Genomic DNA, 26,475 nt, shown 5'->3' on the forward strand with positions numbered 1-26,475 from the left:
CAGCTAATAAGTACAGGAAGGATTAAGATGCTTTAATAGAAGTAATTTACAAATCTGTTTAACTTTCTGGCACCAGTTGATTTAAAAAAAAAAAAAAAAAAAGGTTTTCACCGGAGTACCCCTTTAAAGGACTTAAGTGCATGATCGTGGTGGGTATGTATGACCAATGAGACCCCCAGCGATCTCTGGAATGGTCCCATCTCGCCCTGTGCATGGAGTGGCCCATGAGCAGGTTCTCCATGCATTGTCTATGGGAACCCCGTAGAAACCTAATACAGTCATTCTGTATCTACGCCATTCCCATAGACCTGTGCCTCCCAACCAGGGTGCCTTCAGCTGTCGCAAAACTTCAACTCCCAGCATGTCCGGACAGCCAAAGGCTGACCGGGCATGCTGGGCATTGTAGTTTTGCAACAGTTGGAGGCACCCTGGTTGGGAAACACTTTCAAAAACACTGCAAACAGCAAGTGCTGACATGCCACTCCATGCACAGGGAGAGATAATGCCCCCCTCACAATCAGAAACCTTAATTACTGTAGTACCCCTTCAAGTTAGTATGTACAGAGTAAGTCTAAAATAATAACTACTTTATTCTTTATTTGTGCCACTGACATTACCTGCTATCTGTACGGATCCATCTTCTCCCAAAAGGATGTTTCCAGCCTTTAGGTCCCTGAGTTAAAATATAAAAAGAAATCTTAAATTCTCTTAGATGCATTCAATATAACTTTATAAAAAAAAAAAAAAATACTTAGCTGATTAAAGGGGTACTCTGGTGGAAAATATTTTTTTTTTAAATCAACTGGTGCCCAAAGTTAAACATATTTGTAAATTACTTCTATTTATGAATCTTAATCCTTCCAGTACGTATCAGCTGTGTATAATACAGAGAAAGTTCATTTCTTTTTGAATTTCTTTTCTGTTTGTCCACAGTGCTCTCTGCTGACACCTCTGTCCATGTCAGGAACTGTCCAGAGTAGGAGAAAATCCCTATGGCAAACCTATCGTGCTCTGGATAGTTCCTGCCATAAACAGAGGTGTCAGCAGAGAGCACTGTGGACAAACAGAAAAGAAATTCAAAAAGAAATGAACTTTCCCTGTATTATACAGCAGCTGATAAGTACTGGAAGGATTAATATTTTTAAAAGAAGTAATTTACAAATCTGTTTAACTTTATGGCACCAGATGATTAAAAAAAATGTCCTACCCCTTTAAGTGTTACTGACAAATACTTTTCTATTCCTGATTAAGAAAGGAAATTAGATCAGGAAATGCGGTGGAGATTTGATCTGCATCATAATATTTATCTGCTGAGGATCACAAGAGGTCAGATGTAATTGAATAAAATAACCTCAATATATATATATATATATATATATATATATATATATATATATATATATATATATATAGTTTGGCTTCTTTACTGAAGATTTTATATCAAAATAAAACTAAGAAAAAAAAACCCACTGACATGAAAACTAAGATTGTCTATACCAGTGATTCCCAACCGCGGTGCCGCGGCACACGTGTGTGCCGTTCGCCACTGGCCGTGGTGCCGCGGGATTTTGCTGTGATTTTTTTTTTTTTTAAATATCCCGCCCCGGCCTGCGCGCTTATGACTGGCGGCGCAGGGGGGAAGGGAAGCCTGCGTGCGCACTACGCACACAGTGTCCCCCTCCCCACTGCGTCCCCTGCATCCCCCTCCCCCTTCTACCTTGTGGTGCAGTGGGCCAAAAATGGGTCCCTGGGGCGGAACGATCTTCACCTGCGCCGGACTCCCGTGCCTGCCGTGGACCTGCAAAGCTGCGCGGACCGGCTTGCTTAAGGTACTGTACCCTTTCCACCCCTCTGTTACCCCTTCTCAACCCTGTCCAACCCCCCCCCCCATCACCCGGGTCCACCATATACCCCCCCCCCTGTCACCCATGTCCACCCCCCCCTGTCACCCATGTCCCACCCCCCCTGTCACCCATGTCCACCCCCCCATGTCACCCATATCCACCCCCCCCGTCACCCATGTCCACCCCCCCTGTCACCCATGTCCACCCCCCCCCTGTCACCCATATTCACCCCCCCTCCTGTCACCCATATCCACCCCCCTGTCACCCATGTCCACCACCCCCCCCTGTCACCCATGTCCACCCCCCCCTGTCACCCATGTCCACCCCCCCTGTCACCCATGTCCACCCCCCCGTCACCCATGTCCCCCCCCGTCACCCATGTCCACCCCCCCGTCACCCATGTCCACCCCCCCTGTCACCCATGTCCACCCCCCCTGTCACCCATGTCCACACCCCCCCTGTCACCCATGTCCACACACCCCTATGACCCAGTCCCCCCCCTGTCACTCAGTCCGCCCCCCCTCCTGTCACCCATGTTCACCCTCCTGTCACCCGTGTTCACCCCCTCCTGTCACCCATGTTCACCCCCTCCTGTCATCCCTTTCACTCCCATCCACCCTGCTGTCACCCCTGTTCACCCTCATCCACCCTCCTGTCACCCATGTTCACCCTCCTGTCACCCATGTTCACCCTCCTGTCATCCATGTTCAACCTCCTGTCATCCCTTTCACTCCCATCCACCCTCCTGTCACCCATGTTCACCCTCATCCACCCTCCTGTCACCCATGTTCACCCTCCTGTCATCCCTTTCACTCCCATCCACCCTCCTGTCACCCATGTCACCCATGTTCACCCTCCTCCACCCTCCTGTCACCCATGTTCACCCCCTCCTGTCACCCATGTTCACCCCCTCCTGTCACCCATGTTCACCCTCCTGTCACCCATGTTCACCACCCTCCTGTCACCCCTGTTCACACCCATGTTCACCCTCCTGTCATCCCTTTCACTCCCGTCCACCCCCTCCTGTCACCCATGTTCTTCCCCTCCTGTCACCCATGTTCACCCCCTCCTGTCATCCCTTTCACTCCCGTCCCGTCCCCGTCCACCCTCCTGTCACCCATGTCACCCATGTTCACCCTCATCCACCCTCCTGTCTCCCCTGTCCACCACCCTCCTGTCACCCCTGTCCACCACCCTCCTGTCACCCCTGTCCACCACCCTCCTGTCAACCCTGTCCACCACCCTCCTGTCAACCCTTTCACTCCCGTTCACCCCCCATCACCCATGTCCACCCCCGTCCACCCTTCTGTCATCCCTCTGTCACCCATGTTCACCCTCCTGTCGACCCCTGTCCACTCCTCTGCACCCCTGTCCACTCCTCTACACCTCTCTGTCCACTCCTCTGCACCCCTGTCCACTCCTCTACACCTCTCTGTCCACTCTTCTACACCCCTGTCACCCATGTACGCTCCTCTATACCCCTCTGTCCACTCCTCTACACCCCTCTGTCCACTCCTCTACACCCCTGTCACCCATGTACGCTCCTCTACACCCCTCTGTACACTCATCTACACCCCTGTCACCCATGTACGCTCCTCTACACCCCTCTGTCCACTCCTCTACACCCCTGTCACCCATGTACGCTCCTCTACACCCCTCTGTACGCTCCTCTACACCCCTCTGTCCACTCCTCTACACCTCTGTCACCCATGTACGCTCCTGTACACCCCTCTGTACGCTCCTCTACACCCCTCTAAACTCCTTTGTCACCCATGTCCACCCCTCTACATCCCTCTGTCACCCATGTACACTCTTCTACACACCTCTGTCACCCATTTAAAAAAAAGTTTGGCGCCTAATAGATTGTGTGTGGAAGAAATCGTGATGATGGGCCGGACCAGATGGAGAATAGAAGGCAACATTGCAAATTAGAGAAGACATCATTGGTGAGTTGCTGTATAAAGCAGCACTTTAAACTACATACCCACTGATAAATAGATATAGTGCAGTGCATCTTTTTACCATTTTCCCCCCCTTTTTTTTTTTTTTTTTTTTTTTGCTCGTCAACCTCTGTAGCGGTGCCCCGCAGAATTTTTTTTTTTCGAGGTGTGCCCTGACCCGAAAAAGGTTGGGAAACACTGCTCTATACATTAAGGGAGATTTGCCAAAACCTGGGTAGAGGAAAAGTAGTGCAAGTTGCCCATGGCAACCAATGAGATTGCTTCTTTCATTTTTCAGAGGCCTTTTTAAAAATGAAAGCAATTTGATTGGTTGCCATGGGCAACTGCCCCACTCTTCCCCTGCACAGGTTTTGATTAATCTCCCGCGTTGAGTGTAGGTCTGGTTTCTACCACATACTCTTGTAACTTGTGACATCAAAAAGCAGATCCTAAGAATTGTGTCTATTGGATCTAGTGCGCAAATACGGGAAAAAACTTGAGGGAAATATTACTAATTCTGTTCAAATTCTCTTCTGTACACCAATGGGTACAAATGTAACACTTGTACAATAATTGTGTTTTCAGACACAATTGTGAAACACATCACAAAGTAAAATCCAAGCAGAACAGATGATATTCACCTATAGGGGGAGATTTATCAAAACCTGTCCAGAGGAAAAGTTGCTGAGTTGCCCATAGCAACCAATCAGATTTCTTGTTTTATTTTTGAAAAGGCCTCAGAAATATGACCGGATTGGTCAGTCACACTATCTGAGTCAAGATTGGCTTAGGAACCGGCGCATAGTGATGTAGTGGTTCCTGACATCACTAGCAGAGGATATAAAAGGGAGAGCGGACTAAACGAACGGCCATTAGCCTCTGTACCTTGATAAAGTTGGCTTAGTCAACGAAACGTCAGGCAGCGGAGGGCTATTCATGTTTTAACTAGCAGCTATCAGTGTCCATCTGTCAGAGCAGCGGTATCCGCACAATAGTGTTACTATTGTACTTAAGTACTACAACATATCTCTAATATAGTTTAATTAAAAATAAAGTGATTTTAAACCAGTTTAAAATCACTTTTAAATTCGGCCACTAGGGGTCGCCCTCCTAGTGGCCGAATGCATTCGGCAGTGATGTCACTACAGAATTTCGTCTCATTTGAGCCTGGCAAATGAGTCAAAATTCCAGTCACTGCGGTGCTCGCCCCCGTCCGTCAATCAAACAGGCGAGAGCGAGCACAGTGAAATCCAGGGCTGCGCATTGGCTCCCTGGACTCACACACTGGCCACCATGGCCACACATGGCTCTTACCTCTCCTTACAGCCGCAGCTCCAGTGGGGATATGCCGCCTCCTCACAGCTGTGTCCTGTCATTACCGGGGGGAGCGCGTTATACGGAGAGGGGGGCGCCATTTACAGGAGGGCCCATCACACACTGAGCAACAAGCGTGTGCCCGGCTTCCTGTCATGTTCCTACACTCTGGTAACTCTCTCTATGGTTCTGGAGGACTTTCAATCCTCCAGAAACATAGAGACAGTTTCCAGAGTGTACGGGCATGACAGGAAGCTGGGCACACGCTTGCTACGGACCCCCGCTCATGGTCCGGCACAGGTGTGAGGAGGGGGGGGGGGCATGCTGGGAGTTGTAGTGATGAAACAGCTGGAGGCACCCTGTCAGGAGAACTAAGGGCAGAAGTCGGCCCCCAGCAGGCATCAGTGACGTGGTGCCTGCTGGGGAAGTCTGCCTGGTAGTGAGCACACTACCAGGCAGACAAAATGCCATTTTTAAGATACCGTATATACTCGAGTATAAGCCGAGTTTTTCAGCACGATTTTTCGTGCTGAAAACACCCCCCTCGGCTTATACTCGAGTGAACTCTCCACCCGCAGTGGTCTTCAACCTGCGGACCTCCAGAGGTTTCAAAACTACAACTTCCAGCAAGCCCGGACAGCCATCGGCCAACGTACTTCTGCGTCATCGTCCAGGCAACGCCTCTATTCCGGGCCCGAAGCGCGGAGAAGAGGCGCCCCCAGTGAAGATAGCAGCCCGGAACCACTATCCCACCGGACAACCTCCCCACCGGACAGTCCTGCAGCACCGGACCAGCGCCGAGCGGAGGTGAGTACTGTACAGAACTAAAGGGGGGTGAGAGGGGGCTGGATGATGTCGAAGGCCGCAGTGGTCTTCAACCTGCGGACCTGCGGACCCGATGGCTGCCCGGGCTTGCTGGGAGTTGTAGTTTTGAAACCTCTTGAGATCCGCAGGTTGAAGACCACTGAGGGCGGATGATGACAAGAGGATGATGAAGGGGGGTGTGGGATGATGACAAGAGGATGATGAAGGGGGTTGTGGGATGATGAAGGGGGGTGGGGATGATGACAAGGGGATGATGAAGGGGGGGGTGTGGGATGATTACAAGGGGATGATGAAGGGGGGTGGGGATGATGACAAGGGGATGATGAAGGTGGGGGGTTTGGGATGATGACAAGGGGATGATGACAGGTGATGATGATGAGGGTCTGGATGATGACAGGCGGTGATGATGATGAGGATGTTAATGACGGATCTGGATGATGACAGGGGGGATGATGTATTTCCCACCCTAGGCTTATACTCGAGTCAATAACTTTTCCTGGGATTTTGGGTTGAAATTAGGGGTCTCGGCTTATACTCGGGTCGGCTTATACTCGAGTATATACGGTAATAAAAAAATAAAAATAAAGGCAGGGAGACAGAGAAAAAAAAAAAGAGGATGGTGGGAGCTACCCTTTAAAGAACAGTATCACTGTTAAATAGTTACTGGATGCACACATATTATGCAGACAACTACTAGCTGTGTTTTTAACCGCTACACCAGAGCTTATATATTTTAAAGTGACTCAATAAAGTTCAGTTTTAAGGGGGGTTTATAGTTTAGGGCTAACCCCTTGGGGGGCGACCCCTAAAAAGGTTGTTGTGTCATGAAGTACAAATGTCGCAAGTAGACATAAAATGAGTAGCAAACTCTTTCAAAACACCGCAAATCTACCCCAGACCTGGCTTTGGAGAGCACTTTTAAAAAAGTCGCACAAAAAGAAAAGTCACAACTGCGACTTTTTGTGCAAACATGTGACAGAGGAGAGGAGGAAACATGCAAAATGGTGTCCTGAAGCGATTTATAGTTTTTTTTTTGCTTGCGTGCGCCAAATTTATCAACCCCCCTGCAATGGTATGATAAATATGTCGCACAGAAGCAAAACCAAAGCAAAAAAAATGACTGGAGAACACATTTTTAAAAGACAACAATGGTTTATCTCTCCCCAGGTGCCTAAACGAAAAGGCTATGTGAACTTCTGGATGCCTGATTTTAACAGCACACCATATGATTTGGCAGATAATGTAACAAACCCAACAGTGCACACCAGCTCTCTGATGTCCCTCTTGAACGGATGGCCTTGAGTCCCGGCTACTAGTCCACATGCATAGATTTTCCAAAAGGAATAATCCAGCAGAAGGAAACTTTTGTGTACATCCATGGACACAAGAACTATATTCCGACGTGTTTAAGTCAATGTATGACCTTAATCATGGCCTAAATGCCCATGATTAAGGTCACGCATTGACCTCTTGTCCACCCTTAGTGTCATACATCAACCGAAATGCATCAGATTACAGTTCTTGTCCACGATTAGTGTTGTACTTCGACTGAAATGGATCGAGTTATAGTTCTTGTCCACGATTAAAGGGGTACTCTGGCGCTAAGACATCTTATCCCCTATCCAAAGGATAGTGGATAAGATGCCTGATCGCGAGGGTCCTGCAACTGGGGACCCCCGTGATCTTGCACACAGCACCCCGTTACTATCAGTCCCCGGAGCATGCTCGCTCCGGGTCTGATTACTGGCGATCCGCCCCCTCAATGCACCGGCCCCGTGATCGCCAGTAATCAGACCCGGAGCGAACAGGCGCAAGAGACTGATTGTAACGGGGTACTGCATGCAAGATCACGGGGGTCCCCAGCTGCGGGACCCCCGCGATCAGGCATCTTATCCCCTATCCTTTGGATAGGGGATAAGATGTCTTAGCCCCGGAGTACTCATTTAAGGTCACAAATGACCAAAATGCATTGATTTATAGTTATTAAAGGTGTTTAATAAACCAAAGTTTCACTAAAGTTTTCTTCTGCTGGATTATTCCTTATGGAAAAACTATGCATATAGTTGGTAAGGTATTGCACATAAAACATGGTGCTATAATCAATAAAACTGGAAAAGTTATTGTGAAGATGAGCAAATATGTGAATTAATGCGTTGAAAAGACATGCAACATATACAGTGGGGATCAAAAGTTTGGGCTCCCCAGGTAAAAAAAAAAATGTATGTGCATAAAGAAGCCAAGCAAAGATGGAAAAATCTCCAAAAGGCATCAAATTACAGATTAGACATTCTTATAATATGTCAACAAAAGTTAGATTTTATTTCCATCATTTACACTTTCAAAATAACAGAAAACAAAAAAATGGCATCTGCAAAAGTTTGGGCACCCTGCAGAGTTAATATCTTGTACTGCCCCCTTTGGCAAGTATCACAGCTTGTAAACGCTTTTTGTAGCCAGCCAAGAGTCTTTCAATTCTAGTTTGAGGTATCTTTGCCCATTCTTCCTTACAAAAGTCTTCCAGTTCTTTGACATTTCTGGGCTGTCTGTCACGCACTGCTCTTTTAAGGTCTATCCATAGATTTTCAATTATGTTGAGGTCAGGAGATTGTGAAGGACATGGCAAAACCTTCAGTTTACGGCTCTTGATATAATCCCCCGTGGATTTCAAGGTGTGTTTAGGATCATTATCCATTTGTAGAAGCCATGCTCTCTTAAAGGAGTACTCCGGCACGCACTTTTTTCTTTTTATCCCGTCCGGGCTGCAAAATAAAAGAAAACACACTTTCTCTTACCTGCCAACGAGCCCCCGGAGCTCCGGTACACTTCGGTACAGGTGTTCGGTCCCCGGGCTGTATTCTTCTTACTTCCTGTTTGCCCGGCACGTCACACGGAGCTTCAGCCTGTCACCGGCCACAGCGATGTCCCGCCTCGGCCGGTGATAGGCTGAAGCTCCGTGTGACGTGCCGGGCTAACAGGAAGTAAGAAGAATACAGCCCGGGGACCGAACACCTGTACGAACACCCGGGGACCGAACACCTGTACGAGCTCCGGGGGCTCGTTGGCAGGTATGAGAAAGTGTGTTTTCTTTTATTTTGCAGCCCGGACAGGATAAAAGGAAAAAAGTGAATGCCGGAGTACTCCTTTAAACTTCAACTTTTTCGCAGATGGCATCAAGTTAGCATCCAAAATTTACTGACATTTTATTGAATCCCTTTTTCCTTCTACTCGTGAGATGTTCCCTGTGCCACTGGCTGCAATACAACCCCAAAGCATGATTGATCCACCCCCATGCTTAACAGTTGGACAAAGGTTATTTTCATTAAATTCTGTTCCCCTTCTTCTCCAAACGTACCTTTGCTCATTCCGGCCAAAAAGTTACATTTTAACCTCATCGGTCCACAGAACTTGTAACCAAAATGCATCAGGCTTGCCTATATGTTAATTTGCAAAGTTCAAAGCTGATTTTTGTGGTGAGGACGTAGAAGAGGTTTTCTTCTGATGACTCTTCCATGAAGACCATATTTGTACAAGTATCTCTTTATAGTGGAATAGTGTACCACAACTCCAGTGTCTGCCAGATCTTTCTGGAGGGATTTTGTAGTCAAACGTGGGTTTTGAATAGTTTTTTTCACAATCCTGCGAGCTGTTCTGTCTGATATTTTTCTTGGTCTTCCAGATCTTGCTTTAACTTCCACTGTCCCTGATGACTGCCATTTCTTAATTACATTCCGAACAGAGGATATTGACATCTGAAAACGTTTTACTATCTTCTTATAGCCTTCTCCAGCTTTGTGAGCGTCAACTATTTTCAGATTTCTAGACAACTGCTTAGAAGAACCCATGGTGCTGATTGTTGGGGCAAGGTCAGACGAGTCTGGGCATTTAAAACCTTTGAGATTGACATCACCTGGTCTTCCCAGATGATGATTGAGAACAATCCATGAAACTGGCAGGTCTCAGCTTTGTAAAGGGGGCAGTGCATGCTATAAATTCTGCAGGGTGCCCAAACTTTTGCAGACGTTTTTTTGTTTTCTGTTATTTTGAAAGTGTAAATGATGGATATAAATTCTAACTTTTGTTGACATATTATAAGAATGTCTAATCTGTAATCTGATGCCTTTTGGAGATTTTAAAATTTTTCCTTGGCTTCTTTATGAACATTAATTTACATTTTTACCTGGAGTGCCCAAACTTTTGATCCCCACTGTAGGCCCTGATTTACTAAGAGTGTTGTGGGTTTTAATTCCCTACAATTTATTTTCCACGGTATTTACTAAGGTTTCCCTACATTTTGCACTTTTCCCTACATTTTGCTTTTTTTTTAAACATGCTCTGATCTGTCGGGTTTTCCTCAGCTGAAATCCACCACATTTTCTGTGGAAACCTTAGTAAATATGTTGGGTTTTTGTGAAAATGTTGGGGACACTCCCCCTTTTCGGCAGCCACGGCCACTTTCCCAGTTGACCACGCACCTTTTCCGGGTTTTCTCAGTAAAATGCAAAGTTAGTCAGGTTTTTTCTAATTTTAACTCAAATTCTGGCGCACATTCTGGCACAGACAGAATTTCTGGCGCAATGCACCAGAATCTGGGGCACAACCCAACAAAACATGCCGGGTTTACAATAGTAAATCAGGGCCATATAGTTCTGAAATTACTTTCATGATATATTATTATTATTATTATATCACTCTTTTTAAACTTAGAAACTATATGTATATATATATATATATATATATATATATATATATATATATATATATAAATATTTTTATTTTTTTTTTTATTTATTTATTTTTTTTTTTTTTAAATAAATATTTTACATAATAGCCCACAAAACCTCTTCTGCCCACCCTATAACATACCTATGAATCTGTCCGTTCCTGTGTAGATAGTCTAATCCTTCTAAGACTTCTTTAAGTATAGTAGCGATAATTGGTTCATCTAGCACGCCATTCTTATGTTCACCTCTGCCGACCACGTGTTTTATAATATCCAACATGGAACCTGAAACATAATAAGACAAAGAATAACAATAAAAATATTATATATCTGATTAAATCTAATAATGCCTGGATAAAAACAGGATTTAAACAGTTGGATATTTGGGAATAATAAAGGAACACTGCAGGAAAAACTAATATTATATGTTATGTTAATGCAGAACATAAGGGGCAGGCACGGAGCTGGTATGTGAAACACTGCCCACTCAGGCCCTAGTCATAAGACGCTAAGGCATTTCTTCCTAAGGCAGGATATGTGAGCTGGTAGGAGGGATCTGGTAGGGGATGATTTCATCCTGTAGTCTACAGGAAGTCAGAGTCTGACATCCTGTTGTAACCATTAGGCTTTAGAAGATTTGGAGAGTCAGACTGGTGATCACATGACCAAACTAGAGTAATTAAACACATGGATTCAGTTGTGCTGAAATAAAACAAATGGCGCTGTAGGACTGGTGATGGTGAGTTTTCATGATATAGTAAAAAAACTATTAATAAAAAAAAATTTAATAAGTAAATAAAATACCCAGGATGGTTTTAATTATTATTAAATTATTATATAGCGCCTACAGATTCCGCAGCACTTATATGGTTTTCTAATTTACAAAAAGCTAACCATGATGACAGCTGGTATTGTTGGTGAATCATGAAAAAGTCGGATAGATGTTTGAGTGGTAGGAACCAGAGCTTTGCACTCATTAGCTATGGCACCACTTGAAGCATTAAAGGGGTCCTCCATCGCTAGACATCTTATCCCTATCTACGTCACTCGTGATGTCATATCTATGGGAGAAGGGCGTGAAGGTCGTTACGAGGGGACAAGACATGACGTCACGACCACTGCCGCTGGAACCCAGCGTTCGTAAAGAGTACCCCTTTAAAGCTGGATTTACTAGTTGATTTATTAATTCTGACTCCAATGTGTAAACAGCAGTCCAGGCATGCTGGGAGATTGTAGTTTTGCTACAACTGGAGACACCCTGATTGGGAAACAATGATCTACTGCATTAAAAAAGGTGAAGAAAGGATGAGGTGCAGCCCTGAAACTAAAACTGACATAATACATGAGGGTTGTGCATTAGTCTATAATCTGAGTGGTATAAAAATAAAATGCATCCCGATGCCCTAAAACAACCGACCATTGTCTAGTCTGAAAATAACTAATCCCTCCAAAGTGCTTATTAAATATTTTTCTTGGCTGAGCAAAGTCTTCCGACCAGTTTACTTTTGACACTTTATCAAGTTTACGCATTGGAGAAGACAGTCAGAATTATTAAATCAACTAGTAAATCCAGCTTTAATGCTTCGAGTGTCGCCACCACTAATGAGTGCAAAGCTCTGGTTCCTACCACTCAGACTTCTATCCGACTTTCTCACGATTCCCCAACAAAGGATATGGCGGCCAATAAAATAGCTGGGGCAGTTTATGTGACTTAAAGAACCACTCCAGGTATTTTATTTATTTATTTTTGCCTATATCATGCACACTCACCATCACTAGTCCTACAGCGCCATGTGTTTCATTCCAGCACAGCTGCATCTATGTGCTTTATTACTCTTAGGCCTTTAACATTAAATGCAGGTATTCAAACAAATGGCTGTCCATGTAATACATCAGAGCAAGTGATGCAGGCGCATAGCCCTGATAAAAGACCTTCTTAGGGCGCTTCTCCCAATTGACCAGTTAGGTCACAATTGTATATAACAGTGTTCTTCTATTGGACATATATGACGTGTTTGAATCCGAACCGGATTCTTCTTCAGGTATTCAAGATGAATGCCTGAGGAAGAATCCGGTTCAGAATCCAAATGTGTTGTATATGTCCTAATAGAGGAACACTATTATATACAATTGTGACCCAAACTTGTCTATTGGGTGAAGTGTTCTGGGAAGGTCTTTTTTCACGGGTTATTCACCTCCATCACTCTCTCTGATGCAAGTATCGGCTTGTGGACAGAAGCAAAGGACGGACCATGAGGTTGCTGACCCATCTACACGAGTGTGTTGTGCCCTTAGCTCTTGCGGACTTTGCTTGGATATGCATTGCCGTCTATGAGACAACGTATTTCCGAGCGATCCTTGTGTCCGATGGATTGATCATATGTGCGGAATGTCTGCCTGTTTTCCGGGCAGACATTCGGCATATTTTATACCATGTGAACATGGCCTTACGGGCTTCGCTAGGTGCCCACCTTCTCTTCTTTTTTTCTTTTTTGCCATAAATGTAATATACTGACAGACTGTATGTGGTATTGCAAGAGTTGCTCCTTGTTGGTGGCTCCCCACTATGGCTCAAACATAGGTAGGTCATGAGGCCCATTCCTGTATGCCTCTGTTACCCTGCCTTTATGTGATGTTCAGCTGAATACTTTGTTTTACTCCAGAGAAACCCAATATATACAGTGTTGTTATAAATCCCAATTAATATCAGTGAGTCATTCACATTTACCTCCACTTAATAACTTCATCACCAGCCATAGCTCCTCCTTCACCACAAACGAGGTATAATATGTAACGACATTGGGGTGACTGCACTGACTCATGGCTTGTATTTCTTTCTGAAAAGAGACATATTGCTGGGATTAGTCACTGTCAGAGATAAAGAACAAAGAGGAATCACTAAAATACACAATGATTAATGCCTTTTCAGATCACATTTATATCATCTCCAAAGCAGATTCCACAACCTAAGGCATTGGCGGCACAGGAGACAATGACATATCAGGCTAATGAAACAATGATGTTGTTACCATGGATGGGGCCCTATCGCTATTCAGAAAAATACTTTATTATTATAAAGTGTATTTTGGCCCCGACATACCAGTTTAGTCATATGGTGTTTTTTTTCCACATTTGTTTCTATTTAGATGAATATGTACAATTGATACAAATGAATATGCCCAATAAAGGGAAGAATAAAAAATAAATAACTTGGTACTTCCATTCGAACAAACTTTGCATAGATCAATAGTGCAAGCGAATATTAAAAACTTTGTAAACTATCTTATTAGATAAAAATTCTTCTTTCTCCTGTTATCAAGTTTATTCCCTCTTCCCCTTGCTTGTGAGACTGTATTCCTGTAGCGTTGGCCAGAGAAAAATGCAGTCGTGAGCTCAATCAGAACTGCATTCCCTGTCTTCTTGCGTATCCGCCCTAAACAGTGAATCCCTAAATGGGCGTCAGTCCCTCTGCTGGACTAAAGTGCAAAGGCGACACAAGTCAAAATAATAAAGAGAACTGTTCAGAGGTCAAGGAAACATGTCAGGATAGAAAAGGTGTAAACACATGGCATAGGGGCAAAGCAGGAAGCAATGGATCAGGACCTATATTGAGGTGGAGTACAAAATACAAATTACAAGTCAGGATACAGGTTCAGGTTAAAACTAGGGCTGCACGATATATCGCGAAAGCAATCGAATCGCGATTTTTTCTTTTGGCGATATAGCGATTCGGCCCCCCAGAAAAACATGAGATTATCTGCTTGGGCCGGCCCGTGTGCTGCTACTGGTAGAGGCCGGGCAGAGCACTTAAAAACTAATTTAAATACTAAAAGTCAGTGTTTCCCAACCAGGGTGCCTCCAGTTGTTGCAAAACTACAACTCCCAGCATGCCCGGACTGGCAAACAGCTGAAGGCACCCTGGTAGAAAACCACTGAGCTAAGTAAAAGGGCGCAGGGAGAAAAATAAAAAACCTTCTGCTCACCTACTCCAGGTCCCTGCAGATGCCGTTTCCCTCTGTGCGGTCCAGTGTCTCTTCTCTTCACCATTCAACTAGTAGGACCTTTCCCTTTTCAGTCAATCACTGGCCGCAGTGGTGTCACGTGTCAAGCCAGTGATTGGCTGATGGGGAAAGGTCTTTATTGGCAGCAAACAAACTAGGTTTCCCGGATCCGGGGAGCGAGATGGTAATTTACAAATCTGTTTAACTTTCTGGCACCAGTTGATTTGTAAAAATTTGTTTACCTCTTTAATCCCTATCCTATAAATAACAAGCTGAGATGGGAATACCCCTTTAATGCACAAACTACGGTAGCTATTCTTTGGACTGTTTAAGAATTTCAGGGTAATCCTTTCACACATGAATCCTGACGTTTGGATGCTATTCAAGGTTTTATTATGGTCCTTCAAATAAGACTCCAAATCAAGGTCCACTATGTGTCTGCATCCAGTGTTTGTTTTGGCAATCTAGTAAATGCTGTGACAGAATAAGGGAACATCTCTTGGCAGGAATTCAAGTTCTGATTTCCCATCACATTAAGCTGCAAAGGTTGGAAATTCTCACTGCTTATTTATGGGAGATTCAAGTATAGAGGTAGTTATGGTCCTGTTTCATAATAAAATGGCAATAATCATGAATATAGAAACTAATCACATTAGATAAATCATAGATGGATAGATAGATATAAAAGCATATGATCCTGAAGATCCAAATGGGATACCGACATATAAGCACAGGTAGGTATGGACCATATTGACTTTAATAGCGTTACCATAGTCCCTTTTTTTTAACACTTTGGGCTACTATCTACCTACAGGGTGGGCAACTACCTAATAGATGCTCAATAGGGTTTAGGTCTGTAGAAATGCTTGTCTAGTCCATCACCTGTACCCTCAGCTTCTTTAGCAAGACAGTGGTCATCTTGGTTGAGACACCATCTGAACCAAATAATTTATCTTGGTCTCATCGGACCACAGGACTTGGTTCTAGTAATGTTGTCCCCCATGTCTTAAATGAACTGTTTGCGGGATTTCTTGTGCTTCTCTCTTTAAAAGAGGTTTCCTTCGGTGATGACCAGACCAATATGATGCAGTGTGCAGCATATGGTCTGAGCACTGACAGGCTGAACCCCCCACCCCTTCAACCTTAGCAGCAATGCTGGCAGCACTTATACGACTATTTCCAAAAGAAAACCTCTGCATATGATGCTGAGCATTTACAGTCAACTTATTTAGTCAACCATGTTTAGGCCTGTTCTGAGTGGAACCTGTCCTGTGAAGCCGCTGTATGGTCCTGCCCATCGTGCTGCAGCACAATTTTAGGGTCTTGGTAATCTTCTTATAGTCAAGGCCATCTCTATGTATGTAGAGCAACAATTCTTTTTTTTTTGTAAGCTGTCATGTTAAAAATCTAGTGACCAGTATTAGAGAGTGTGAGAGCGATAACACCAAAGTTAAGACGCCTGCTCCCCATTTACAGCTGAGACCTTGTAACATTAACAAGTCACATGACACATGACACGGGAGGGAAAATGGCTAATTGGGACCAATTTAGACATCTCAACTTAGGGGCATGCTCACTTGACAAGGTTTAGACATTAATGGCAGTGTATTGAATTATTTTGAGGGGACACAACATTAAACACTGTTATACAGTCTGTGCACTCACTACTTTACATTGTAGCAGAGTGTAATTTTTTTAGTGTTGTCACATAAAAAGATATAATAAAGCATTTACAAAAATTTGAGTGGACACTGTATGTGTGTGGATGTGCAGTTGTGTGTGTTTGTGTGTGTAGGGGGGCAGGGGGTAATTTGTATCTTTTTTTGACAATAGCGATGCTAGGTGGGGGCACAATTTGTCTTATCTGCCTTGAACACCATAATACCTTGTCCTGGCCATGGCTCTAAATGCTTAAAACATTTACAAAGACATATAAAACAACATTCAACAGTGGACACTTACTTTAAGCTTTAGATTAGATGTAGCAGTATTATGATACAATGAAACTATAAAAAACTGAATAATATTCTATAGTACAAAGTATCTAGATTATATACTGAATTATCTGCACAGCACCAATGGTTAACCCATCGTCTGCACTTAGAGGAAGATCAATAATGATAAATTTAGGCCGCTCAATATTTCTACTGCAATAAAACCCTGTCCTGTATAAGCTCACAAAGATCAGTGTTATAAAATGTAGCAAAACAGGAACACTGTATTATGTAAACGAGAAGTAATATATGTTTACACGATGAAACGTTTACGCACTCTCTGTCATTTGGTGTCTGGGTTTGTTCTCTGGAGTTTACAAATTCGCTGTCTGCAGTAAGTAAGGGGTGTTACATCAGACTCCAGTGTTTGAACTAAAAAGTAGAAAATGTTGTTCATACCCCTGAGGATAGTATGTGAATGTATACAGTATATACATAATTGATACACTATGTTACAACTAACAGAAGGACTGAAGAGTAGAGCACGCCAAAAATAAAGGGAAGGTTTATGTATCACGCACTACCCCCTCAGGCCCTGCACAAGGTGTAACACAGCCCATTCACTGTGCCTGGAGGCTTGCTTAAACATTTTAATATTTCTTCCAAAAGGTCACCTACCTATTCTTACGGAGGAATTTCAGATCCTTTCTTTGACAATTCAATCATCAATCAGAATTGTCTAGATGAAACATGAATAGAGCACGTAGTTGCCATAGTTTCTATGACTGTTGTGCAAACAGCCTATTTGCAATACATGCACTGTATGTGTATATGTATATATATATATATATATATATATATATATACACACATATACATATATCTCAGCATTTATTTATCTGTCCATGTGCATGTTACTTAGAAAATAACAAATAAATGTCATTTATTTTATATACCGTACATTCCAAGCAGCAGCAGTTGTTTTTTTTTTTTTGTTTTTTTTTTGTTATTCATCCAAAATCTCAAAATCTCAGCAAAGCCTGCACCTAGCGTAAAGCTAGGCAAATAGCACCAACTATCAGAGACAGGGACTTGATTTAAACAGGGCTTTTTTTCAAACAAAACACAAAATAAATCCTGCTTGTCCAATGCTAAGTATACAGAAATCATCCCTGTCTATACAGTTGGCTTACTACCAGCCACCCAACAAAGTGGACAACAAATGTGTTATACACACAGGTCACAGCTTTCCTTTTTTGAGGCTGCAGCTTTCCGGATTCAAACTCTCATCAAAGGGTAAGGTTCCTCACAACCTCAGCTTGCAGACTCTATTTTTAAAGTCCATGAACCCATGGGTGGGTTTTTTTGTGGCACTGGCGCAGTAAAGACTTCTTTCTGGCAGATGGACCATGTAGCTCATTTTTGTCATGATATGCTTTTTTAAACAACCACACTTGCTTTCATCAGAGCAGCCTGTTAGAGATGAGCGAACTTACAGTAAATTCGATTCGTCACGAACTTCTCGGCTCGGCAGTTGATGACTTTTCCTGCATAAATTAGTTCAGCTTTTAGGTGCTCCGGTGGGCTGGAAAAGATGGATACAGTCCTAGGAAAGACTCACCTTTTCCAGCCCACGGGAGCACCTGAAAGCTGAAATAATTTATGCAGGAAAAGTCATCAACTGCCGAGCCGAGAAGTTCGTGATGAATCGAATTTACTGTAAGTTTGCTCATCTCTACAGCCTGTATTTCTCCTGGCAGTTGTGGCTGAACAATTCTTCTGACAGCCCGGCTGTCCGGGCATGCTCAGAGTTGTAGTTTTGTAACATCTGGAGGTCCGCAGGTTGAAGACCACCGATCTATGTCCTCAAATTTTCCAGTTCCTAATAAATGACTGAACAGTATTGACTGGCATCTTCAAGGCTGTGGGTATCTTTTTATATTCTTTGCCATCTCTACAAAGTTCCAATAACTTATTAGGCTTTTCTGCTCCCCATGGCTCAGTATCTAGCCTGCTCAGTGCATTTGTGAGAACAAACAAACCCATTAACTATTTATACACAGACACTAATTGCCATTTATAAAGTCACAGGTGTGGGAAATCACATTTGATTGCCATTCATGTGTTTTTCACCTCAGACGCCTGTCACAAGGCCAAACATTCAAGGGTATGTAAACTTTTGATCAGCCATTTCGGTGATTTCTGTTACCATTTTGGTTCTAAAAGAAGCCAAACAACTATTTGATAATACAAGTTAAGTAGTCATCAAAGAACAAACCACAATATCCTTTATTATTCTGATATTGAGGACTTTTATGTAAGTCTAATTGCTCTGACTTTTAAGTGTTGGACAATACATGAATTGCTTTAAAAAAAAAAAGGAAAATTTTAGGTGTCTAACTATATGCAGTTTGCATGGGTTTTCTAAGTAGAATTGCATTTTTTCAACATATCAATATAAAGTAAATGCAGAGCTAAGGAACATTACATTAATTTATGATTTTTTTCTTATTATTATTATTGCTTTTATTTATAAGCTATTTTATATGTTCCGTAAGATAACTCTGTATTAGGTATCTAGGTATTCGCTTTTAATCAGATTTAGGCCCCTTTCACACTGACGTTATATGTGCCTTAAAGGGGTACTCCACTGCTCAGTGTTCGGAACAAACTGTTCCGAACGCTGGAGCCGCCGCCAGGAGCTCGTGAAGTCATAGCCCCGCCCCCTCGTGATGTCACTCCCCACCCCCTCAATGCAAGTCTATGGGAGGGGGCAGGTCCCTCCCATAGACTTGCATTGAGGGGGCGGGGTGTGACATCATGAGGGGGCTGGGCTATGATGTTTTGAGCTCCAGGCACCGGCTCCAGCATTCGGAACAGTTTGTTCCAAACGCTGAGCAGAGGAGTACCCCTTTAACGGATGTTATTTTTTGACAGGGTACAAGAGGAAACAATGGGTCCCGACAGATCCCAATTACTATTATGGGGTCCGTCAAGGTGCCATTGTTTAAAAAATAATTGCATGGTGTATTTTTCATCCCACTATTCTCCCCGGGTTCCTCGACGGACGTCACCCTGCCCTGTCACAGCAGCAGCATGAAAGAAGCCTTATCATATGCATTCTAATGGCTTAGTGCACCAGTGCAGTAGAAAAGTTATAACATTTTATGGTTGTTTTAGTGGTTAGTGGCAGAGCCTTTTTTAACTACCAATAGTAGTATTATGGTATTAATTCAGTAGTGCTCCTCAACAAATATAAAAGTACCTGACCAAATGACATGGCCAAACTAAACCCAACTCACATGATCTGGGATAAGTTGGACAGCAGAGTTAGGGAAATGCAGCCAACAAGTGCTCAGCACTAGAGATGAGCGAACTTACAGTAAATTTGATTCGTCACGAACTTCTCAGCTCGGCAGTTGATGACTTTTCCTGCATAAATTAGTTCAGCTTTCCGGTGCTCCCGTGGGCTGAAAAAGGTGGATACAGTCTTAGGAGACTCTTTCCAGCCCACCGGAGCACCGGAAAGCTGAACTAATTTATGCAGGATAAGTCAGCAACCGCCGAGCTGAGAAGTTCGTGACGAATCGAATTTACTGTAAGTTCGCTCATCTCTACTCAGCACCTATGGGATCTGCTTCAAGACTGTTGGAAAACCTTTCTAGGTGACTACCTCATGAAGCTGATTGAGGGAATGCCAAGAGCATGGAAAGCTGTCATCAAAGCAAAACGGGGCGACTCTGAAGAATCTAAAAAAATATATATATATTTTTTTTTTAGAATTAACCTATGGTGAATAATATAATAAAGTTTAACCAAGAAAAGCGTTTTTTAAAATAAACCCATATACCGTATATACTCGAGTATAAGCCGAGTTTTTCAGCACGATTTTTCGTGCTGAAAACACCCCCCTCGGCTTATACTCGAGTGAACTCTCCACCCGCAGTGGTCTTCAACCTGCGGACCTCCAGAGGTTTCAAAACTACAACTACCAGCAAGCCCGGGCAGCCATCGGCCCCCTCTCATCCAGCCCCCTCTCACCCCCCTTTCTGTACAGTACTCACCTCCGCTCGGCGCTGGTCCGGTCCTGCAGGACTGTCCGGAGAGGAGGTGGTCCGGTGGGATAGTGGTTCCGGGCTGCTATCTTCACCGGGGAGGCCTCTTCTAAGCGCTTCGGGCCCGGCCTCAGAATAGTCACGTTGCCTTGACAACGACGCAGAGGTGCGTTCATTGCCAACGTACTTCTGCGTCATTGTCAAGGCAACGCCTCTATTCCGGGCCGGAAGCGCAGAGAAGAGGCGCCCCCGGTGAAGATAGCAGCCCGGAACTACTATCCCACCGGACCACCTCCTCTCCGGACAGCCCTGCAGGACCAGCGCCGAGCGGAGGTGAGTACTGTACAGAACTAAAGGGGGGTGAGAGGGGGCTGGATGATGTCGAAGGCCGCAGTGGTCTTCAACCTGCGGAACTCCGGAGGTTTCAAAACTACAACTCCCAGCAAGCCCGGACAGCCGATGGCTGCCCGGGCTTGCTGGGAGTTGTAGTTTTGAAACCTCTGGAGGTCCGCAGGTTGAAGACCACTGAGGGCGGATGATAAGAGGATGATGAAGGGGGGGTGTGGGATGATGAAGGGGGTGTGTGGGATGATGAAGGGGGGTGTGGGATGATGAAGGGGGGTTGTGGGATGATGACAAGAGGATGATGAAGGGGGGTGGGGATGATGACAAGGGGATGATGAAGGGGGGATGTGTGGGATGATGACAAGGGGATGATGAAGGGAGGGATGTGTGGGATGATGACAAGGGGATGATGACAGGTGATGATGATGACAAGGGGATGATGAAGGGGGGATATGTGGGATGATGACAAGGGGATGATGAAGGGGGGATGTGTGGGATGATGACAAGGGGATGATGAAGGGGGGATGTGTGGGATGATGACAAGGGGATGATGACAGGTGATGATGATGAGGGTCTGGATGATGACAGGCGGTGATGATGATGAGGATGTTAATGACGGGTCTGGATGATGACGGGGGTCTGGATGATGACAGGGGGGATGATGTATTTCCCACCCTAGGCTTATACTCGAGTCAATAACTTTTCCTGGGATTTGGGTTGAAATTAGGGGTCTTGGCTTATACTCGGGTCGGCTTATACTCGAGTATATACGGTATATAAGTCATGGCCGTAAATGTTAGCACCCCTGAAATTATTCAAGAAAATGAAGTATTTCTCACAGAAAAGGAATGCAGTAACACATGTTTTGCTATACACATGTTTATTCCATTTGTGTGTATTGGAACTAAACCAAAAAAAGGAGGAAAAAAAGCAAATTGGCAAATTGGACATAATGTCACACCGAACTCCAAAAATGGGCTGGACAAAATTATTGGCATCCTTTCAAAACTGTGGAAAAATAAGAATGTTTCAAGCATTTGATGCTCCCTTAAATTCACCTGGGATAAGTAACAGGTGTGGGCAATATAAAAAAAAATCACACCTGAAAGCAGATAAAAAGGAGAGAAGTTCACTTAGTCTTTGCATTGTGTGTCTGTGTGTGCCGCACTAAGCATGGACAACAGAAAGAAGAGAAGAGAACTGTCTAAGGACTTGCGAACCAAAATTGTGGAAAAATATCAACAATCTCAAGGTTACAAGTCCATCTCCAGATGGTGGATAAGCAGACCCAAACAAGTTCCAAAGATAACTCAAGCTGTCCTGCAGGGAGCATCAGTCGACATTTAAATGAAATGAAATGCTATGGCAGGAGACCGAGGAGGACCCCAATTCTGACACAGAGACATAAAAAAGCAAGACTACATTTTGCCAAAATGAACTTGAATAAGCCAAAATCCTTCTGGGGAAATGTTTTGTGGACAGATGAGACCAAGATAAAGCTTTTTGGTAAAGCACATCATTCTATTGTTTACCGAAAATGGAATGAGGCCTACAAAAAAAACAACACAGTGCCCATAGTGAAATATGGTGGAGGTTCAATTATATTTTGGGGTTGTTTTGCTGCCTCTGGCACTGGGTGCCTTGAATGTGTACAAGGCATCATGAAATCTGAGGATTACCAACGGATTTTGGGTCGCACTGTACAGCCCAGTGTCAGAAAGCTGGGTTTGCGTACGAGATCTTGGGTCATTCCAGCAGGACAATGACCCCAAACATACGTCAAAAAGCCCCCAGAAATGGATGGCAACACAGCGCTGGAGAGTTCTGAAGGAGCCAGCAATGAGTCCAATACATGCCAAGTGTTTACTACTAATATATATTCTGATCCCTAATTGGTCAAAAAACCTGTCATTCCTCAATCATCACATAAGTCTTTGTCATCATTGGTGAAACTCACCGGAAATCCATCATAGTTGTAAGTCCCGGTGTGCGCAAGTGCTGTCAATTAACCTCTGCTACGAGACCCGCTCCATATTGCGCCTGCGTGTCTCTCTGCGTAGGTGCACAATATTTGTCATCATCATGGGGTCCGGCATGGAACTGCGCCTGCGCATATCCAAACCCATATATATCAGCTCACCCAGCTCAGCATCATGGGCCGCTGCTTGTAAGCACCCTTACAAAAAGAAGGTTATAAAACTGGGATTTTTTGGGCATTCATATCCGCGCTGGACAACTACTCCTTAGTTTTTTTGTTTTTTTTTACAAATATATGGATACATGGTAATGGTGAAGCGTTCCAAGCGCTCTTGTGCCCTTAGGTGCACCCAAGGGCACCAAAGACTGTCTAGAAACGTGTCACCATTATTCTGCATCCACATGTCTACTATAATCGAAGGATCAAGGAAGCATTTTACATGTAAAGGGTCTTCTATTCTGTCTTGGTTGACTGCGGTTCACATTGCACCAGTCCTGCTACATTGGCTATGCAGAAACACTTGAAGGTGGACTGGAAGGTCAGTAGTTACCACTTTGTGTTCTTGTCTTAGTGTTGAATTTTAAACTGCTTCCTCAGCAAAAAAAACTGTCCCATGTCCTATCTGATGCCATTACATGATTGCTTCTACGAGACAATAATTCTGTAATACAGTATAATCTGAAAGCACCATATGGCGGCACACGGAGTGTCTAGTGCTCAATAGTATGGAACTTTAGAGACGACGTTCCCCACCAGCACTAGGTTCCACAATTAAGCTTAAACCTTAAAGTTGACCCGCTCAGGACTGCCAGGTTACCACAAATATAATGCCTTCTGTCTGGAATTTTCCAGCAGCTAATCTCCCGTTTGACTTATTCTTACGTGATGCTAATGAATTCCCCCCTTAGCTATTTTATTTAGAGGAAATGATTTCCATAAGCATGAATGAGAATGGCTGACCTGTAATCACCCATGCAGGACGAGACATGTCTATCTGAAAGGACTTGGGAGTAATAAAAAATTAATCTGCCTCACTATAGCTTCCTTTGCATTCTCCTGCCACCTGTGGCGTGCCCCTCACTGTGTAATTCAATCAGGACCAGGGGAAGCGTCTTTTCAACCTATAAAATGCATTATTACTTATTTAACAACTTTTAGCCAAGGAAAGTTGAGTTGTCTAAATAGCCTGTCAACATATCCAAACTTGTCAGCCCTTCCTGTGCTGGGAATAACAAGTGATTGTATGCGGGACCAGAGATGTAATTGAAGCTACGAGAACCCAGTGCAAAATCTGCCATATGATTCATCAACATCCATGTACTATCTATAATACTGATGTTTTCTCATGAGCCAGAAGGGCATCAGGGCCAGATGACTTCTAATAATGGTTACAGTTTATAGTAGGGGGATACAGATTGTGTGATAACGTCTTTGCTGCAGGACATCTCTGTAAGGGTGCATCCACACCACGTTTTCGAGATCCGGCTGCCGGATCTCATTCATTTAAATGGCTTATTTTTTCCCTGTATCCAGTTTTGGGCCGGACTGCAAATTTCAGCATACCACGGTTTTCAGTCCGGTCACAAAAACAGATACAGGGCAAAAATGAGCCGACCGGAGTAACTATCTGAGTTCGGTTGGTGCATTTAAATGAATGAGATCCAGCGCCGGTCCAGCTGGGATACGGCAGCGGACGGTTTTGAAATTTCGTAGTCGGATCCAGCAGCCGGATCTCTGACACGTGGTGTGAATGCACCCTAAAATTAAGGGATCTTCTGGTCCAAAATGAATTGATATCCATGAGTGGAGTGAATTATTATTTTTGTTTTTAATTGTTTTCCTTAATTTCTAATATTGCAGTTGCTAAATAACCTCTTCCTTTTTTCAACTACCTGTCAATCAGTGGTCCACACAGGTGAATGACATTCCTATGCAGCTATGTAAGTTTTTTTAATTCCACCCTACAAATATTTTACACATTTAACCTCTTAATGACAAAGGGCATACCTGTACGCCTTTGTCCTGCTCCCGAACTATGAAGCATGCTCATTAGCTGAGCCTTATTCATAGCCCGGTTGGTCCTGACTGCTGTCAGCAGCCAGGACCCGTGGCTAATGGCAGACATTGCCGATCGGGTCAATACCCGGCAATAACCCTTTAGATGCCGCAATCAAAGTTGATCTTGGCATCTAAATCATAAAAAACTACTCCCAGCTAGCTCAGCGGGCTGATTGGGACCACTGCCCTGAAATAGCGATTTCCCAATAAGCTGAGGCAGTGACCTGCCTCCTCACCATCAGATCTGTGCTCCTATGTGCCAGTTAGCCATGGCAGGCTGGAGCAATGGAGCACCAATAACACTGATCAATGTTGCTCTATGTACAAGCCCTCATTTTTTGTAGGGAAGGAGGAAAAAACTAAAGTGCAAAAATTTAAATTGGCCTGGTCCTTAACGACAATGGACGTAAATGTACATCATGGTGGTGCCGTATTACTTAGTCATAGTGCACCATGATGTACATTTACGCTCTGTAATGTCCGCGAGCATCGGCTCGATGCTCGCGTCATGCACGGCAGGTCCCGGCTGCTATCAGAAGCCAGGGACCCGCCGGTAATGGGGGACATCAGCGATCGCGCTGATGTCCACCATTAACCCCTCAGATATTGTGATCAATACCGATCACAGCATCTGCGGCTGTGCGGCACTTAAAATGGATGATCGGATCGCATTCAGCCCTGCCGTGGGGATCCGATCATCCAGCATGGCAGCCAGAGGTCCCCTCACCTGCCTCCGGCCATATCCTGGGGTCTTCTACTCAGGTCTGAGATCAGAGCAGAAGATGACCGATAACACTGATCAGTGCTATGACCTATGCATAGCACTGAACAGTTTTAGCAATCAAATGATTGCTATAGATAGTCTCCTAAGAGTTTAAAAAAAAAAAGGAAAAAATTAGAAAAATCCTCTCCTCAATAAAAATGTAAATCGTCCCTTTTTCCCATTTTACCCCAAAAAGCATAAAAAATAATTATTATTAAACATATATGGTATTGCTGCATGTGTAAATGTCCGAACAATCAAAATATAATGTTAATTATACCGTATGGTAAATGGCGTAAATGTAAAAAAAAAAGTCCAAAATTGCTGCTTTTTAGTCACATTTTATAAAAAAAAAATATAATAATAATAATAATAATAATAAAAAGTGATTAAAAAGTAAAATATATGTACCAATAAAAATTACAGATCACAGCACAAAAAATTAGCCCTCATACTGCCCCGTATATAGAAACATGAGAAAGTTATAGGTGTCCAATAGGTGGGCAATTTTAAACAATGACATTTTGTTAAAATATTTAGAGATTTTTTTAAAGTGGTACAATAATAGAAAAGCATATAACATGGGTATCATTTTAATCGTATTGACCTACAGAATAAAGAAAACATGTCATTTTTACTGTAAAGTGTACAGCATGAAAACAAAACCTGTTTCCCCACATAAACAATGTTTTTTTTGT

The 26,475-nt window shown here is 43.7% G+C and overlaps 1 protein-coding gene across 9 annotated transcripts in view; it reads right to left on the bottom strand.

The window, feature by feature from the left end:
• STK39 (serine/threonine kinase 39) overlaps nt 1-26,475 on the bottom strand; it is a 452,628-nt gene that overhangs the window by 315,923 nt on the left and 110,230 nt on the right. For all 9 annotated transcript variants that reach the window (XM_056533261.1, XM_056533262.1, XM_056533265.1 and 6 more), the window contains exons 3-5: nt 13,372-13,480; nt 10,787-10,928; nt 618-673 (exon numbers count right to left, since the gene is read on the bottom strand). In XM_056533261.1, coding sequence (XP_056389236.1) covers nt 618-673; nt 10,787-10,928; nt 13,372-13,480 — 307 coding nt within the window. The remainder of the gene's footprint in view (nt 1-617; nt 674-10,786; nt 10,929-13,371; nt 13,481-26,475) is intronic.

Source organism: Hyla sarda, chromosome 8, assembly GCF_029499605.1.
Source record: "Hyla sarda isolate aHylSar1 chromosome 8, aHylSar1.hap1, whole genome shotgun sequence".
Lineage (NCBI taxonomy): Eukaryota > Metazoa > Chordata > Amphibia > Anura > Hylidae > Hyla > Hyla sarda.